The 18163-nt window shown below is 54.5% G+C and overlaps 1 protein-coding gene across 3 annotated transcripts in view; it reads right to left on the minus strand.

Annotated features, from left to right (window-relative positions):
* Positions 1 to 239: 239 nt before the first annotated feature.
* EML1 (EMAP like 1) overlaps positions 240 to 18163 on the minus strand; it is a 115108-nt gene continuing 97184 nt past the window's right edge. For all 3 annotated transcript variants that reach the window (XM_058655323.1, XM_058655324.1, XM_058655322.1), the window contains 15 exons: positions 17775 to 17844; positions 15576 to 15686; positions 15105 to 15200; positions 13747 to 13881; positions 13140 to 13239; positions 11498 to 11652; positions 10911 to 11036; positions 10516 to 10647; positions 8775 to 8842; positions 7349 to 7437; positions 3728 to 3825; positions 3556 to 3643; positions 3043 to 3138; positions 1843 to 1973; positions 240 to 1301 (listed from right to left, as the gene is read on the minus strand). In XM_058655323.1, coding sequence (XP_058511306.1) covers positions 1176 to 1301; positions 1843 to 1973; positions 3043 to 3138; positions 3556 to 3643; positions 3728 to 3825; positions 7349 to 7437; positions 8775 to 8842; positions 10516 to 10647; positions 10911 to 11036; positions 11498 to 11652; positions 13140 to 13239; positions 13747 to 13881; positions 15105 to 15200; positions 15576 to 15686; positions 17775 to 17844 — 1621 coding nt within the window. In that variant the 3' untranslated portion in view covers positions 240 to 1175. The remainder of the gene's footprint in view (positions 1302 to 1842; positions 1974 to 3042; positions 3139 to 3555; positions 3644 to 3727; positions 3826 to 7348; positions 7438 to 8774; positions 8843 to 10515; positions 10648 to 10910; positions 11037 to 11497; positions 11653 to 13139; positions 13240 to 13746; positions 13882 to 15104; positions 15201 to 15575; positions 15687 to 17774; positions 17845 to 18163) is intronic.

Raw genomic sequence — 18163 nt, forward strand, 5'->3', positions numbered from 1 at the left:
GCCACTAAACTGCCATGGCCACAGTGTTCGGACAGTCCAATGCACGGACTGCCTAGAGCGAGCAAAGAGCAAACATCTTCGAGTGTGTTCTTAAGTCTGTTACTCTGCTACTTACAAGCCCAAGATACATTTTCCAATGTAAACAATACATCTAAATCTGTCCCATCGTGGGTAAGGCCTATGGCCAACTGAAGCCCCTGATGTTTGCTCCCGGGCACGCAGCCTTGTTCAATGGGGCCCTCCACGCCACGGACGGGGCGGGCAGTTGTCCTCAGTCCCTGGGGGAGGCGGCTGAGACCTTTCTGACTCAGCCTGTTGGTCGTAAGATACAACGTCCAGTGCTTGCTGCGTGCAGTGGCAATGCCTGGCCCTATGCATTTATTATGAATTGCTAAGATCCTATACAAGCACAATACCATAGCATGCCCGTGAATAAACACAAGGAAGTGGCCAAGTGGCTCACGGATCTGTCCAGCACATGATCAGCAAGCAGCGGAGAGGCCAGCGGCAAGACGCTGGCTGTGTGTGTGCGGAGGCTGAAGCTCCGAGACGCCCCCCACCTGCTACACTGCTAGCGCTAACCGGGAGTAGCATCTACCCAGCTATGACCCCTTTCCCGCCAGTCTCCCAAGGAGAGGATTTAAGAAGCCTTAGAAAAAAATTATCCTAAGGAAGTCTCTTATTTGTATTTCCTGATTCAGCTGTGCAAATCAGCAATTCTGTGTCTTGAGTGATAGATCCTCCATGGTGCTCACCGGGCAGTACCTTATCATCATCATTATCATAAATATTGGACTTGGGAAGCTAGGCGGTACAATAGGAAAGAGTATATACAATGTTCTTGAAGGCATTCTGTGACCATTTTTGAAGAGTTCATAGAAAAGTTTCTAAGGATACACCAGTTCCTCCTGTTGATGTCACCACAATGCAAGCCTTGGAACTGTTCCCACGTCCGACACGCACCTGCTTCACAGCGGGGACTAGAATAGCACAACAGCACGGCTGCTCCGATGCCATGCACACTCCCTAGGCTAAGGTAACTGGCAGAGGGCATGGTTTTCCTGAGGTTTGTAAGATTATTTCTTTTTAAACAAAACAGAAATCACAGTGACCAAGTACCACGTGGGTCCGTGTCTTCTGGGACAAGCTCCGTGGCCCTCGTCCGTGCACAGGGACTAGATGAGCCGCCACTGCATGATGCTCGTGTCCTTCCCACCTGTGGAGATGAGGTGGCTGTCTTCGCAGAGGAAGTCCACGTTGGTGACGTGGCTGCTGTGCCCACCGTATATGTGGCTCGGAGCCTAAAGAATGACAGGTAGGGGAAGCTTACTGCATTGCCAGCTGTGAGGAGTCACAGAGCAGCTGAATCCCAGCCTCAGGTGCTCTTTTAACCCTCTGGTACACCACAGCTCCCGGCTGTGCACCTGCTCTGTGCACAGGGTACAGAGGATTGCACTGCCTGGAGGGGTGGGAGCGATCTGCTCTCAGCTAGGTATGCTCAGTACTGGAGGACTGTGCCAGGCTCAGGGTGGCCCGATGATGGCTCTAACCAAGGGCTGGGACTGGCAGTCCAGGGGAGGGAGGTTGTGTTACAGGCCCAGGGGTGGGCCTGCAGCACAGGGCAAAGGAGAGAGGCCCCAGGAGCTACCGAGGAAGACAGGCCAGACCCAGCAGGCCAAGCCAGGGCAGGGGTTTCCCGGAGGCAGGGGGAGGCCCACGAGAGCTGAAATCATGGGTACCGGGGTCACGTGGGTGCCTGCAGCTGCCATATTCACCCACGACCAGTCCCCAAGGACCCAGTCTGGGTGGGGCTCAGTCTGGGGGAGAAGGCAGGTCTGTTACCCTGAACTGTGAGCAGGGGTAGGAGAAGAGGTGCACTTTGCCAAAGTCATCGCCCGTTGCCAGCAGGTTTTTCTCGCGTGCCCGGCAGACGGCGTTGATGTCGGTTCCGTCTGAACCTTCTGGCCACACTCCTGAAACACACAGTGTGGAAATTACTGGACATGCCACAAGCTCCAGCCAGCAAATCCAATTGCCTGAAGTACCAGACTTCAGAAACAGGCCCGAGGAAAGCTCTTGGCCTTGGCCACTTCACCGCTGTCCTCTTGCAGCCATTCTTGGTAAGTCAACCCTTGCTCGGCACAAGAACGGTGGCCACAGCTCTCCGGGCTGTCTGCTTCCTTGGGGGCCCCTTTGTCTGCTGCAGCCCTGGTCATGAACTTGGAGCCTCCACCTCTCCCTGGAGCATCTGGGGGGGGTCACTCCTGGAACCCCAGGCCACCCATTTCCTAACGTGGCTTTCTTTTTGTTTGTTTTTGGTAACTCATTGCATGTCACAGCTCTCCTAAAGGACTTGTTCACCAGGGGCCGCCTGCAGCTGTCGCTACCACTGGCTATGACACCTGTTCCTGGCGGTCTCTGTGATGCTGTGTCTGGGGGCACCCAGAGTGCTGGCTGGGGCAGTGGAGGGCTGGCTCTGTGGCTCCAGGAAAGCCTTTGACCCCAGCGTTGGCTGAAAGTGAGTGGAGGGCACAGCAGGTGCTCTACTGGCCGCCCTGGGGCGGAGGGGGGGCTAGTATGGCACAAACAGAAACGGGGACGAGCTGGATCCATGAGGACCTGTTGAAGGATACGTGGCCTCCCACACAGAAATTCCACACACTGTCTTCTCTCTTGGTTCCACTAAACTCTGCTTTCATTGGAAGCCAGTTATGAATAGATTCCTTGGCTGAACTTGAAAAGAAGTGAAATATCTCACGGAGGGGCCAGACAGTTCTAAGATGCTGACAAGCTCTGTAGGGGGCCGAACACATCTGACCCACCGAGATCATGCTGGCCGAGCCGAGGACTTTTCTCAAGGCCCATCTGTGCACGGAAAGGGAGCCGGAGCCAGCTCTGTCCTAGGCAGGCCACTAGGCGCGCCTGGCTCTGCCCGAGAAGCATGGGGGAGCACTTTGCGGGGCTGCCACGGGGATTGGCCAGGGTGGTGCCCAAAGAGCAGGTGCACACAGTGCTGCGCAGCACTGTTGGCAAGGGGCCTACCGAACACGTGGAAGCCCAGGGTGCAGGTGTACGTAGCCCACTCGATGTCCCTCGTGGTCTCCACGCTGACGACTTGCTTGCAAGCAGAGGGGACCCCTGGTAAAGGCAAACAGGCTGGTGACCTCAAAATGCACGCCCCAGTGCTCCCCAGAATGTTTCCCAACTGAGCTCCTACTGGTGGAGGCAAGACTGTGGGAAGATTCTAGAGCCGTCCCTGAAAACCATCTCTCTTGGAGAGTTGGATGAGGGGGACCGGAGGGAGGCCCCCTTCCTCCCTGGTACCTGCGATTCTGCCCCTCCCCCATCCCGTATGCGTGACCTCCCTGCCCACTGGCGGGGACCTGGGGCCTGTGTCTGAGTCGACTTCCAACTTTCTTATCTGTAAGGCACCTGAAGGAGCCAGGCACGGTGTGAGGAGATTCGGGGAAAGCTCTGAAGGCTCCTCCGAGGACGGAGAGGGACCTCGAGCTGGCGCTGGCGGCGCAGCAAGCTGGGGGCATGGTGGCTACTCACAATAGAGGATTTCATAGTCTCCGGAGTTGGACACAAGGAACTGGGAGTTGACAGACCAGTCCAGGTGCGTGATGAAGCTGGAGTGACCCTGAGGAGCAAAGCCAGGTGAGCGTCCACGGCCCTGTGGGGAGGTAGGCTGGCGGGCATGGCTGGGAGGCGAGTGGACACTCACGGAGCACTTGCCGAGGCGGGTGTACTTCCGACCGTTGTCGCTCACCCCATAGATATAGATGCAGTTGTCGTGGGAGCCGATGGCCAGAAAGTTCCCGTCTGCAAAGGCATGCAACAGCATTTTACGTTACTCCTTTTGGGGTGCGGGTGGGGGAGGGTGCTGGTGGTCCCCACCCACCTTTCAGACAACACAGCCAGGGTTCTAAATGACCTTCAGAGGTCACTCTGCTTCTGGGGAAGTCCTATGACCCTTCCAAAGCCATCTTCTAGAAATGCTTCTGGCCAGAACATAACCTTGGGCAATTCACAGACTCTGTACAACCACGGCAAATCAGAGAACCTGTGCCTGGGCACCCCCGTGCCCACCACTGAAGAGTGGGTCAGCCTCAGTACCCCAGGGTCCTCCCACTCAGTCCCAATGTGCTGCCACTTGGCGTCCACTTCTCTGGGGCCCTGGGGAGGCCTGAAGAACCAGGCTGTGTGCCAGTACAGGGAGGGGACTCACAGGGGCGGGAGAGCAGGGCCAGCTCCCGAAGCTACGAAGGAGCTCCCACCCCAGGGCAGCAGAGGGAGGAGCAGTCCAGGCCCATCGGAAAGGACAGTGGGTGGCCAGGTGGCAGCCCTCTATCCCTACCACACAGCACTGAGAGAACTCCCCTGGGAGACAGAGGAGAGTGCCCAGGGTTACTGCTGAGAGCAGAGCTCCCCTCAGTGGCACCAGCTCCCTGTGGGCGGGGGCGTGTGCAAGCGGGAGCAGAGACTGGGAAGGCAGAGGCAGGAGTGGGCCGCCTGGGTCAGCTGGCAACCCTGCCACAACCATCACAAGAGCCCTTGGCCACTCGCAGTGACCCTCCCCATGGACAGTCACTTCCTGCCGCAACAACTGCCCAGGAAGACAGCCAAAACCGTGGGCTTTAAGATCAGGCAATTTCAGTCCAAATCCAGGCCCTTCCACCTGCGTTCACGCAAGCAGGCCCCAGACGGCTCTGCTGACCAAGTTTCAACTTTCTGAGGCTGTGACAGCCAGCCATGGCATCGGCATAAGCTGTGCTGCTTGCCTCCGTGACCCCTGGGACTGGCAGCTCAGACGGCACTGCTGCACTTGCACGCACGGGGGACAGCCCAGGGAGTGTGACACCAAGTGGTAGGGGCAGGAGGCACAGGCTGGTGGACAGGATGTGATGCCAGCAGTCACACGAGTGGGCACCAGGGTCTGCTTCATTGCACAGAAAACATCCAGATCTCAAACTGTGACGTGCCTAAGAGAATGAACAGACGACAGGGCCCAGCCTGCTGCCCTGGCCCACAGGGGTCTCTCTTTTCCCGTGTGGATCCTTATCCTGGTCTCTTGGGCATTTTTTTTAAGCTGGATTTCATGAATATGAAACTATCTTCTTCTATTTCTTCTTCTTTTTCATATTTACTTATCTTAAAGCAAGATTTTACAGACAGAAAAAAGAGAAGGGGCGGTAAAGAGAGAGAGAGAGGTCTTCCAATGCTGGTTCACTCCCCAAGTAGCCACAGTGGTCAAAGCTGAGCTGATCTGAAGCTAGGAGCCGGGAACCTCCTCCAGATCTCCCACACGGGTTGTAAGAACCCAAGGCTTTGAACCATCCTCCGCTGCTTTCCCAGGCCACAAGCACACAGCAGGGAGCTGGACGGGAAGTGGAATAGCTGGGACACGCACCAACGTCCATATGGAATGCTGGTGCCACAAGGGGAAGGATCAGCCTGTGACCCACTGTGCCCGCCCTTTATTTCTTTTCTGCAAAAGCATTCGATTTTAAATCTGCAAAAATTGTGTTTGGTCCAACCACAAAGGGCTCTAGCGGCTTCTTGATGGCCATGGTGGGAAGAGTCGGCACTGCTACACTCTTGTGTTCGATGAACCTGCAAGGGGTTGGTGTTTTGCCAACAGTCATAATTGACTGTGGTTTCAATAAAAACCCACATAACAGTAGCTGGCGCATAAGACCCTCTGATGTAACACATTTCATAAGTAAAAAAAAATGCTAATAAAACACAGCTGACGGATACCAGATGGCCACAGACTCTCGGTTGTCAGGATCCCCACTCAGGTGATGCTACAGCACTCCCCAGCTCTGCTGCCTGGTCCATCCCAGGCAGGCATCCAATTCTGTGGCTCTAAGAAGTGACAGAGTGTGGTTCTGAAGCCTGAGGTGGAAGTTTTCCTTGTAGGCTTACCGCTGCCAGTGACTGCGCAGCCCCTCACACACCTGATACTGACCTGGAAGATTTACAGACCAGGGGCTCGCACCATGATACAGCACGCTAAGCCTCCATCTACGGCGCTGGCGTCCCACAGGGGCACGGGTTTAAGTCCTGGCTGCTCCACTTCCAGTACAACTCCCTGCTAATGGTTTGGGAGGGTGGCACAGACGGCCCAAATGCTTGGGCTCCTGCATCCATGTGGGAGACCCAGAGGAAGCTCTTGACTCCTGGCTTTAGACGGCTCAGCTCTGGCTGTTGAGACCGTCTGGGGAGTGAATCAGCGGACAGAAGGTCTCTCTTGGTCCAAGACCAGTTCTTCCAGAAGTTCAGTCTTCCATCCTCCCGCCCTGTGTTGACAGACTGGCATCTGCCCATGTCACCTGAGTGTAACAGAAGCGTTTCCCCACGGCCAGGGGCTGGGCTGGGGGCTCCACCCACGTGGCTCAGGGAAGGATTGGCTTCTCCTGTAGCAGTCAGCACTTCAGGAAAGCCTTGGTATGTTTATTGACATGAGAAATTGACATGCTTATGCTAAAGTTCAGATAAAGACCTAAAGGTGAGGGACAAGACACAGGCCCTTCAAGAGAAAGCACAGGAGGAAACCTTCACCACTGGTATATCAGAAACACGATTCATCACGGAAACAAACTGATAAGCCAGACTTTACGGAATAAAGTTTTTCAATTCAATAAGTAAGACAATCCAAGTCAACATGGGCAAAATATCTGAGTAAATATTCCACCAAAAATGACACAGAAATGGCAAACAGGCACATGAAAAAAGACGTTCAAGCTCAGTAGCCATTTGGGAAATGCCAATCAAAGTCACAACAGAATACCATGACACCTGCCAGAAAGACCGTCATGGTGAGAAGATTCCAGAACCCTCATACGCTGCTGTGGGAATGTAGAGCAGTGCAGACACAGCCTGGCTGCTTCAGAAAGCGTCAGACACAAACGTTCCATACAATATGCCAATCGTTCCCCTGGAAATCTATCCACGGGGACTGAACGAGAAAGCGTGCGAGAAGGCACACACAGGACGCTGAGGGCAGCAACGTCTGTAAGTCACAGCCCACAGCAGTTCAGAGAGCATGGACAAGCACAACATGGTTCACCCACAAAATGGAATGCTACCACTGATGCTCACACAGTAACACAGCTCCATCACAAAGGCATCACCCAAAGCAGAAGGAGCCAGAAGCAAGGTGACATATCGCCCGTACATCGGGAAGAGACAAAACCACCTGAGCAGAGTGACCCCAGGGAGGAGAACCCCCAGCATGCCACCACTAAACCTCACTCCAGAGAGGCTTGTAATGGTTCCTGTAAAGCACCACACATCCTGGGGAGCGTGCAGGCCCAAGAGATGTGGTGGTGGGAATTCTAACCTGGTGAGTAACGCATGACAGACAGCTGCTCGTTCCCATCCGTGTGCACGGTCACCAGGTCCTTGGTTTCTGTATCAAGCACGAACCACCTGTGCAAAGGTGACGAGAGCAGTGAGGCTCTGGCAGGGAAGGCAGGCAGTCACATGGCATGGTCACCTGGAGACTGATGGCACTGTGTCAGCCGGCGGGACGTCTCTTCCAGCAGAGCACCACAGAGCTCTCCCCTCCTCCCCGCCACATGGCCACAGAAGGAGGGGAAAGCCCAGGCCAGCTCCAGAGACACCGTGGCCTTCAACCCACCAGTGGTTCCCAACTCCCTCCGCCCCCTCTACTGTCCCAGTGGAATCGAAACGACCCAATTTCGGGGGAGAAGGCATGGGAGGGGAGCTGGCATCCTGGTGGCACGCTGTCGTCAGGGGAGGGAGTGGCCCTGCTTTCTGCACAGCTTGCTTCCTGCGGTCTGACACCGGCAGGCAGCCACGCCCCTATCATGCAGTTCCAGCAACAAGCAGTACCCGGTTTTGAATCACATGTTCTGTCTCCATTATCCGCCTCTCTGCCTCTGCTCAGGCAGGCACTGTATCATCTTGCGTCCCCACACGGAGGAGCGTAAGGACGGTGCAGTGAGGCCTTGGGAGAGGCTGCCCCCACAGCACCTTCATACAGTGCAGGGTTATGGTCGCTTCATGCTATTAATAGCTTTTGCTAATCTCCTTCCATGCCTCGCTGGCAAGTTAACCTTCATCACAGGTGTGCATGTATGGGCAGAAACATGGGGTACAATGGGCTCAGGCATTCACGAGGGTCCTCGGGATGTACCCCCTCAAGACAAGTGGGGTGCTGCTGCACCACGACAGCCTCAACATAAAGTCTGATCGAAAAGGGCATGGCAGTGGGTGAGAATGCCCCCGCCAGGCAGCCCTCCTCCAAGCTTCACACCATGCGGCCAGGCCAACGCTCTATGATAGAAACATGTAGCCAGAGGATGTGTGTCCCTGGCTCAGGACACACAGCAGCCGCAGGGGAAGCTGGGATGCAGACGGGGCTCTCCTGCCTGGCATGCTGCAGGCACTCCCAGAGTGGATGTCAGCAAGTGGCAGCCTGGGGCTGGGGTCGGGCAGGCAGTGGTGAAGGGAAGCTGGGTACGGCCCTGCTCAGTTCTAGATCAGGATGCCGGCAGAGTCGTGTGTGTGTGTGTGTGTGTGTGTGTGTGTGTGTGTTGGGGGATTACTTTCATAGAATGGTCTACAGCATCGCTTGGGTTTTCTCAGGATTCGGAATGGCAAGGACCACTGCTTTATGTTTCTTCCTTGATCATTTATTCTTCTAAGTCATTAGAAGCTGTGCCTGTCCCCAGAGAAACCCAGCCCAAGCAAGGCCTCTTGCCCAGGGTGCTGTGTGAGCACCTGCCACGGCCTGGACTTACCTCCCAGTCAGCGTTCCAACGGCAACCACAGACCCTGAAGGATGAAAACCAGAAGACTGAGCTGGATCCTAAAATGTTGTAAAGGAAATGTAAATTGATGGCCAGATCCAAACTGTAGCAAAACACACACACACACACAGCTCTGCCTCCTCAGGGCTACCGGCTGTTTGCAAAGTCTCTTTCCTCTCCACGCTTTCCTACATGTCGTGTTTCAAAAATACTCAAGTTTCTTTTTAAGCGGTTTTCTCTTACGTCCTTGCCTACCTGCAGTAAGCAGATGCGAGACCAACAGAAGGCTCTAGTTCCAAGCTGGGGTTCACAGAATCCAGCCCTGGCACTGACCCTCACATGTGTCTGCTGTGCTTGGACACACGACCCCCACATCAGCACGGGATGCAGATGTAGAGGGTTTGTTCCAGGTCCTGGGAGCACAGATTCCGACACGCACTGGAGGTGACAGACAAAAGCAGGAGGAGCCCCGGGCCAGGCTCCTCCCAGTGCAGAGCCCTGTTCATGGTGGCACGGGTGGTAGGTTTGTGGCTCACAGGTTACAGTACCCCCCAGTGGAATCAGAGGGCAGACTGCAGCCCAGCTGAGTGCACAGAGAAAGGTACCAGCACTATTTCTTCATACCAGGGAGTGCATGGATGGCAAACGGGGCCGGCGGGTGCTGCGCTGGCCCCCGAGGTTGTGATCGCTGGGAGGGAGAGCTGGGGAGGCTTCTTCTATTACAAAGGTGAGCTGGTGGGATCTGTGTTTTCCATGGAGCTCACTCAGTGGAGTAATTTGGAGTGGACTGCAGCACGAGGAGACTGGGTACAGCAAGACCCACGGCAGAATGGAACAGGAGACATGGGGGCTAAGTGCAGGAGGGCCGGGCACTGATGCCAGTGGGGCTGCCCTCCCACTCACTGGCACCTTGCTGGGCTTGCTGGCTATGGTCACTTCTGCCACACACCCCGCATATTCCCTGGTCCCATTGATCTCTGGCATTCACTGGGTGACAGGCATGGCACGAATACTCTGTTGTAGCCTGCCCTGTATCAAGGCCTACACAACGTCGTTCTTTGAGGCCCTACCAGCCGGCTGACCCCAGTGGCCCCTGTGGAAGCAGAGGAAATACAACGCACACCTGGGGGTGGGAGGTGGGGACAAGGGCAGCTGGCAGCAGCTGGTTTTGTGGGGGTGCTATATCCTCCAAGGGGGCTGTTGGGACCACATGCGCATGTGAGGCAGGGTACAGAACACAACCTGTCACCATCTGGGGAACCCTGGCATGCTGTTCAGCTTCTCTAAGCCTCAACTTCCTGATCAGTGAGATGGGAGTGAGAAAACCCTTCAGGCTGCTGAGCTAACACGCATGCAGAGAAGCGCGGCTGTCTGTATGTGGTGTGGGAGCAGCCCAACACTCCAAGGGCACTGGGGCACCACTCTCACACTAATGCTGCCCCCTCTGGCCTGCATTATGCACAGCCTGTCCATCCTCACTGGGAAGGAACCCTCAAGAGGAGGCAGCTTCCACCACGCCCTTCTTAGCACTGCAGCCGGTGCCAAGACACCTGCTCCAGCTCGGACAGCTCGGCACAGAACTTGGGTTCTCTGTGCATGAGAACACCCCAGGCGATGTGGTTCTAAAGAGACACCTGCTTCAGGGCCATTTTGGAATCCATGGCACGACAAGTAATCAGACTTGGCTCCAGATGAATGTTCAGGAGGGCGGAAGCATCACAGACACGGTTACCTCTATGGTCTTGTCCCAGACAGGTCGGTGACCAATAGCGTCCCAGAGAATGGCATGCTTGTCATGCCCACAAGTCAAGAACTGAGGCTTGGAGGCATGGATGGCCAGTCCCCAGAGCTCATCGGTGTGGCCCTGCATGAACAAGACAGGTGGGAGTTCTCTGAGACCCTGGCCAACACACTTGGGGGCCCCCGAAGCCTGGTCCACATAGCTGGGGTAACTTTGTCATCGTCCCAATCGGCTCCTCCCCTCCCCACCAGGTTGGTGGAGGTTGGCTCAGTGTGGGCCAGGGGAGGTCAGCATTGCCAGAGGGGTCAGTACCTGCTGGGGGGTTCAGACACAGCACAGCATGGCAGGGTGGCGGGGAGGGAGGACAGGAGCAGGGCTCACCATACCTGAGTGATGGGTGCAAAGTCCCCAGCCAGTGTGCCCTGGAGCACGAAGTTCCTGGTCGTGCCTATCAGGATAATGTCCCCCTTCCCCTTGGCCACTGTCCGTATCGGACCAAACTGTTCTGGAATCTGCATGAAAAAGTCACAGAGAAAGAAGACATTTAAGATGCCATTCTGTGGTTGGCTCAGTTGTTTCTTGGTACTGACGGATTCCAGGACCTGTCATGGACACCGTGGCTGGAGGACGCTCGGTCCTTTGTATGAATAGCATGGTGTTTGCTCATAACCTAGGCATGGCCTCTCAGCCCTGGGATCCCTTTTAGGTGGCTTGGGACACTGAACACTATGTAATGCTATGCAGGACATTGCCATGCCATGTTGCCCATGGAATAAGAAGCCCTATGTGGGCAGCAGCAATACAACTATAAAAAAGAGTGTTTCATTCTGAGGTTGGCTGCCTCCACAGGTGCGTCCCTCACACCTGAAGGGGTGGATTTCACCACTGTAGCCTCAGGCATTCAGACCCATGGGGCTGAGGGCAGGGAATGTGGGGTCACGGCACAGTCCCGGAGTGGTCTCTGTTCCCTCACCTCTGTTTTGTGAAGTTTCTGATAGTTTGCGTTCCAAGAAATGAGCTTCCGGTCTTTGCCTCCTCCAGACACCAGGGTGCCGTCTCTTAGCATACAGAGTGCGAAAATGCCACCTTCGTGGGCACCCTGAACTGCGTAGCTTATCCGGTTGGTACCTAAACACCAGGGGAAAATTGGGACTGGCACATGATCTGAAGGCTCATCCCTGTCCACTTTCAACTCACACCTCATGCTTGTTTTTAAAGGCCACATGGCTGGGCAGGACGTCACAGGACACAGATGTACGAAGGACCCCATTCCTGACTGTCCACGGGGCAGCTGCGGAGCAATCCCAGGCCACGGCAGCTGATGGAAGCATGCAGCTCGCTGGGCCAAAGCCTCAGTTGCTCTGTCTGCCCACGGCCCACTTCCTGGCGTGGAGCTGCTGCTCACCCCCAGGACTGTTTTGAGGCTCGCAGGAGCCCTGGAGAAGGCATCAGAGCAGGGGAGGAAGGCGACAGGTCACCCCGCCATCTTGAAATGAGACTGGTGGCTGTCTCCATCCTCGGCTTCAGTTCATACTCTGAGACCCTGAGGACAGGCAAGGGCTATCTCCCCATTTCTATCACGGCCCTCAGGACATATGTGCTGAGTGGAGAGTCTCCTTAACCAACTGCCAAACTCTGACAGAGGATGGGGGTGGTGATTGGAGAGGACTCATGGGAAAGCTCGTGGCATCTAGCATATGCCAGCACCCGGTAAATATGTGCCACATGCCATGTGGACCAGGAAAGGTTCCTAAAGAAATGTCTTAAAGCTGCACCGCCGGTGGTAATGGCACCATGGTGCTCTTCTAAACTCCTGGTGCAGCCACGGAGCCCACCCCAGGTTCCTGAACATCGGCCACACCCACATGCACCACGGAGCCCACCCCAGGTTCCTGGAGGATGTGACATCGGCCACACCCCCCATGCACCACGGAGCCCACCCCAGGTTCCTGGAGGATGTGACATCGGCCACGCCCCCATGCACCACAGAGCCCACCCCAGGTTCCTGGAGGATGTGACATCGGCCACGCCCCCATGCACCACAGAGCCCACCCCAGGTTCCTGGAGGATGTGACATCGGCCACACCCCCCATGCACCACAGAGCCCACCCCAGGTTCCTGGAGGATGTGACATCGGCCATGCCCCCATGCACCACGGAGCCCACCCCAGGTTCCTGGAGGATGTGACATCGGCCACGCCCCCATGCACCACAGAGCCCACCCCAGGTTCCTGGAGGATGTGAACATCGGCCACACCCCCCATGCACCACGGAGCCCACCCCAGGTTCCTGGAGGATGTGACATCGGCCATGCCCCCATGCACCATGGAGCCCAGCCCAGGTTCCTGGAGGATGTGACATTGGCCACGCCCCCATGTACCACGGAGCCCAGCCCAGGTTCCTGGAGGATGTGACATTGGCCACGCCCCCATGCACCACGGAGCCCACCCCAGGTTCCTGGAGGATGTGACATTGGCCACGCCCCCATGCACCAGTCTCCTGCTCATCTTGTGCTTCAAGTGACAGATGTTCATGCGATCCCATGTGACCGGCTGTCACGGTGCTCCCGCCATGTTAACGAACACGTCAGTTCACCCAGAATCCTCTCGTGGTTACCTTTTCCCCACACTAAGATGTTGCCGCTCGAATCTCCAGTGATGGTGTCACCATTTTCAGAAAACGTCACACAGAGGACAAACTTTGGCTTTTCTTGTTTCTGCAGAACACAGTACACAGAGGCACGCACCTTTCTATCAAACATATCTGAATTGGAGCTGGAAGCCAAGCAGCCCCATGCTGGACTAGCTTCCAAACCACCGTGGAAGCCCTTTCTCGCCTTTGTCTACCGTTGTATAACCCGTGCCAGGAAGTCCACGGCCCAAACATCCGGAAGCCTGTGGCAGAGCAGGGTGTTGGGAGGCTAATGGGTGCTGGGTTAGGGTGGCTGTGGCCTCTGCGCTGAGCCCTGGCACCTGCACAAAGCCCCAGAGAGTGCCCCTTTGGCAAAGATGGGAGCCCCCACCTCATACCCCGTCCCTTCCTTTTCCCTCCCTGACCGCTTTATTGACAGAGGGATTCCTCAAGCGTGTGAGAGACCCTGGGGCTGACTGTCCTCACTGCAGCCCCAACGTGTGCCAGAAAAACAGGTTAAGGCTGGGGTACGGTCGAGCTCCGAGAAAGCCTCACCCGCCACCTACGCCTCCCGGAGTCAGGGGAGCTTTACCTCAAACAACCCCTGCTTCTTAATGAGGGAGCCACCCTCGAGAGTCCAAAAGTAGAGGTGCGACTTCCCACAGGTAACAATGACGTTGGTGTCAGTGGGGTGGAAATCCGCGGCGAACACGGCCTCATTGGAGCACTTGAACAGAGCACGGGAAGCAGGAGCGTCACCGAGGTGCGTGACCCCGAGCCCTGCCTGCGCCTCATCCAGGCCCACGAGCCGCCCCATGCTTCTTCCCGTTGCCTTGCTCGCTCATGCTGTAAGCTGGCTCTGACCCTAGCTTTCCTTTCTTGTCCGTTCCCAAAAGCCCAGGGGCATCTCGGAGCCCCTGTTCGGCCAGCAGGCAGCAGGCCTTCTGCAGGCTCTGCAGGAGGGGCTAGCCAGGAATACTGGGAACTTGGGACCCGCCAGCATTTGCTGTCACCTTCTGGTCCTGGGCTCCCAGCCATGACCAACCACAGGTTAAAATGCTCATCTCTAAGTCTTCTTACCACGCCCTCTCCCCTACTATCCAAGATCAGAATCTTGAAGGAGAGGCCCAGGAATCTGCATTTTATACAGCCTCTTTGATCCTGTCCATTTCCCCTAAGAGTCTTTGCTGGGTGGACTTCCAGGGACTTCGCCTGTGGCCTGGTGACCCACCCCAGCTCCCACGTGGTCGAGCTGACTCTGCTTGCCACTTCACCTGCCCTTGACTGAAACTCCTTGTCAGTTCTGCAAAAATAGGGATTCTAATGATGACTAAACAGAATGGGAACGCCTACACGGTCAATTTGACATTTTGTGCAAAATAGATTACAGGGAGGAAAAGAAGTGTATGAAGATGCCCCGGGGAGGGAATGTAGCTCTTGCGGCTCTTCCCCACGTGTGTCTGCTTTGGGCGACTCCTGAATTCGCAGCAGTGCCTCAGCCCTGGCTCTGGCTCCTTTCCAGTACCTGCCCTGCAAACCCCCTGTACCCACTCTGCACCCGCCCTGCCCCCACCCTGCACACACCCTGCCCCCACCCTGCACCTGCCCTGCACCTGCCTCCTCCTCCTTACCACACACACAACTGGAGAGGCTCCTGGATAGCCAGTACCCCTCCATCCTCACCACCCAGTGCCTCCCCACATCTGGCCGTGCAAGCCCAGAGTCAATGAAAGAGAAAGTGAACAGACACATGACTGAATTAAAAGGGTTGCGGCTTCACGGTAAGGACAACAAACAGGACCTTACAGACTGTGTGCAGAGAAGGGAGGCCCTGACAGGCCTGGGGAGGGTACGGGGCCAGTGCTCTAAAGGGCAGGGGTTCTGCCCATGTGAAATGAGACTTGGGGGGTTGGAGGGAATGGCTCCGGGCAGGTGGGGTGAGGGCAAGACCTTCACGTCGGCTAGCCTCTCCTCCTTCTGCCAGTCCCACACGGACAGCACGTGGTCGTTGGAGTCATCCACGGCACAGAGATGGCCTCCTCCGTTCTGGAAAGCACAAGGGAGACATGGAAAGACTGTATCTGAGGGTAGAACAGGCTGAACAGGCTCCAAAAATGAGCAATGACTTCGCTTCTCAACAAGAGCTTTCAACATGGTATTTAAGGAAGAGCCACCGGTGGCTTTGGACTCTCACTTTTCTGCCCCACAGGGACAGCAGGTGAGCTTGGGGTATGGGGATAGGGAGGCTCTCAACAGGCAGGGTCCATTCCTGACCTCTGGAAGGGAAGCAGGGGACCAGGAGACACATGGTGTCCCAAGCCACAGGTGCACCAGGCAGTGGCGGGCTCGTTGGCATTCTCGCCCTCTCACCTTGAGCTCATCCTTCCATCCCTCTGCCCCACCTGGCAGGCTCGCACTTACGGACTTGGAGAACGCAATGCAGGTGACAGCACGGTCAAAGAAGCCAACTCCAATGACGTGCAGAGTGTTCAATGTCACCGAGTCCCAGATGCGCACGTGTGGCGGCAGTTGCTGTTGGGAGAAGCCCGAGGAGGAGCCAGTTGGGACAGCCACCGGCACTCACCTTTCCCTGGGGGCCACAGCTTGGGCAAGAGCTTCAGTTCGGTCCAAACAGCCTGTTTCTGCGATTGGGAGCTTTGCTCTTTCCCAACAGCTGTGCGAGGTCATGGGCTCTGTGGCCAAATGAGTGGTCTACCCAAGTTTTGAATTTTGAATAGCTACTTACAAAAAACTGTATGGTCATTAAAATATGCTTCTGGAGGAAGATACACTGATAGGCTATAAATACCCAACACAATTAGTTCAGCTATACCAAAAGCAAATATCAAAAAGGGTACCAAAAAGCAGGCCTTTTGGACAGCAGTTAAGCCCTGTATAGCTTGCTTGCTTCAACTCCCATCTCATTTGCAAGTTCCAGCTTCCTGGTACTGCACACGCTGGGAGTCCTTGGGTCTCTGCCACTCCCATGGGAGACCTGGATGGAGCTGCTGGCTCCTGGCTTCGGCTTGGCTCAGCCCCAGTTACTGTGGGCATTTGGGGAGTGAACCAGCTGGCAGGAGTTCTCTTTCTCCCTTCAAATTAAAAGCAAATAAATAAAATACCAAGAAACTACACGGAGTATTGAGTGAAACAAGACAATCACAACCGGTTCTGACACCAAAGTGACTAAATCTGTGTTCAATGGGTTTGTGTTTGTTAAATCTCACCAGCGCCTTCTCTTGCTCTTTAAAAAAATCAGTCTTGCTGGAGTGCTTTCCAAATTTGTGTTAACAACCCTGGCAGCATGCTGGCAACATCCCTCTCCCATGGCATGGGTGCTAACCAATGCTCCTCCAAGCATGGGTGCCCACACCACCCCTCTCCTGCAGGTTGGCACACAGACCCCACAGGACGCAGCCACAACCCAGGAGTCTGAGAATTGCAGAGTTGCTGAAAGGCAAAATACTCCATGTGGAAATGACTAATTAGTCCAACTTTAACTCTTTATTAAATGAGTACCCACTCTATTATGTGTATGAATGATTTTTTTGAAAATGGATCGATTTTTTGATGAGAACTAGCTATTTAAAATTTTGGTGTAGAAGGGACTGGAGTTATAAAGTCTTTGCCTGTCGCACTGGTCCAAGTTCTGGCTGCTCTACTTTCAATCTAGCTCCCTGCTAATGTCCCTGGAGGGCAGCAGAAGATGACTCAAGCGCATGGACATCAGCCACCCCGGGAGACTGGGATGAAGCTCCTGGCTTTAGCCCAGACCAGCCCTTGCCACTGCAGCCATTTACATGGGGAGCAAATCAACAGATGGAAGAACATCTCAGTAAAATAACAACAGAAGACTAAATCAATGAACAACCCATTGCTAAAATGACAGGACCAAAGTACCACCCATTCATATTAACCCTAATGTAAATGGATTAAACTCATCAATCAAACATCATAGATTAGTACACTGGATTAGAAAAACAAAACCTATCTCTTAGTTGCTTTCAGGAGAAATCTCACCAATAAAGATCAGCAGAAACTATATCTCATGGATTTTGATGTTCTTTTTTTTAGTTTCATCTATTCAAAACACTTTCTCATTAAATTCTTTAATGACTCATAGATCATATGGTAGCATTTTCTTCAAGAAGGTTCTTGATTTTCTTTTTTATTTCTTCAGTGACACATTAGTCATTCAGTAGCATGTCATTTAACTTCATTGCATTTTTTAACTTCTTTTCTTCCTGCCAATTTTGTTTTGTGGCTTTTCATTTCAGGGGATGTACAGTAACTGTGTAACGGAGACTGTCATATCCAGATGTGAGGACACAATGTTGTATGCATCTCTACTTCCCGACAAAGATGGACTCCCAATGAAACTGTTAACTCTATCTTTATAATAGGATGCTGGACTCTCTGCCATTGTCCATGCCCGCAATGATGGACATATGACTGTGTATGAAAAACTATACTATAGTGATGATATAGGGGAACTCAGTGGGGGAGGACTTAGGGAGGGGAGAAGGGAAATGCCAGGAGCCTATGGAAATGTATCATAAAATGACAATAACAATACAAGTTAAAAATATGGAAAAAAATCAAGAAAATAATACTACTCACTTTTCCGTCCTTAGACGTGCCCGCGACTTGACCTGTGGCTATCGTGATCCTATCGGGATGAACTGCCAGGCTGCAAGGGCACAGATCAACACCCACACTTCGAAGGTGAGCTGTATTTCTCCCTCAGCAAACACCATCGCGCAAAACACTGACACATGACATGAAAGACAGCTAGCGTCTTCCCAAGCCACTGCGACACAGCTTCCTGCTCCTCGTGATCCCCGCTTCATTTCCCCTCAAGCCCCTCATTTCTCCCGGAGTTTCACGTTTAAGGATGAGCAGCATATAATGCTGAGAGAACACACTTTCCATCCGAGAAGCCACTTGGTCTGCAGGTGCATTAAGGCCATAACGTAGGAAGCAGAAAAGACACAAAACCCTTACTGGCA

Source organism: Ochotona princeps, chromosome 26, assembly GCF_030435755.1.
Source record: "Ochotona princeps isolate mOchPri1 chromosome 26, mOchPri1.hap1, whole genome shotgun sequence".
Lineage (NCBI taxonomy): Eukaryota > Metazoa > Chordata > Mammalia > Lagomorpha > Ochotonidae > Ochotona > Ochotona princeps.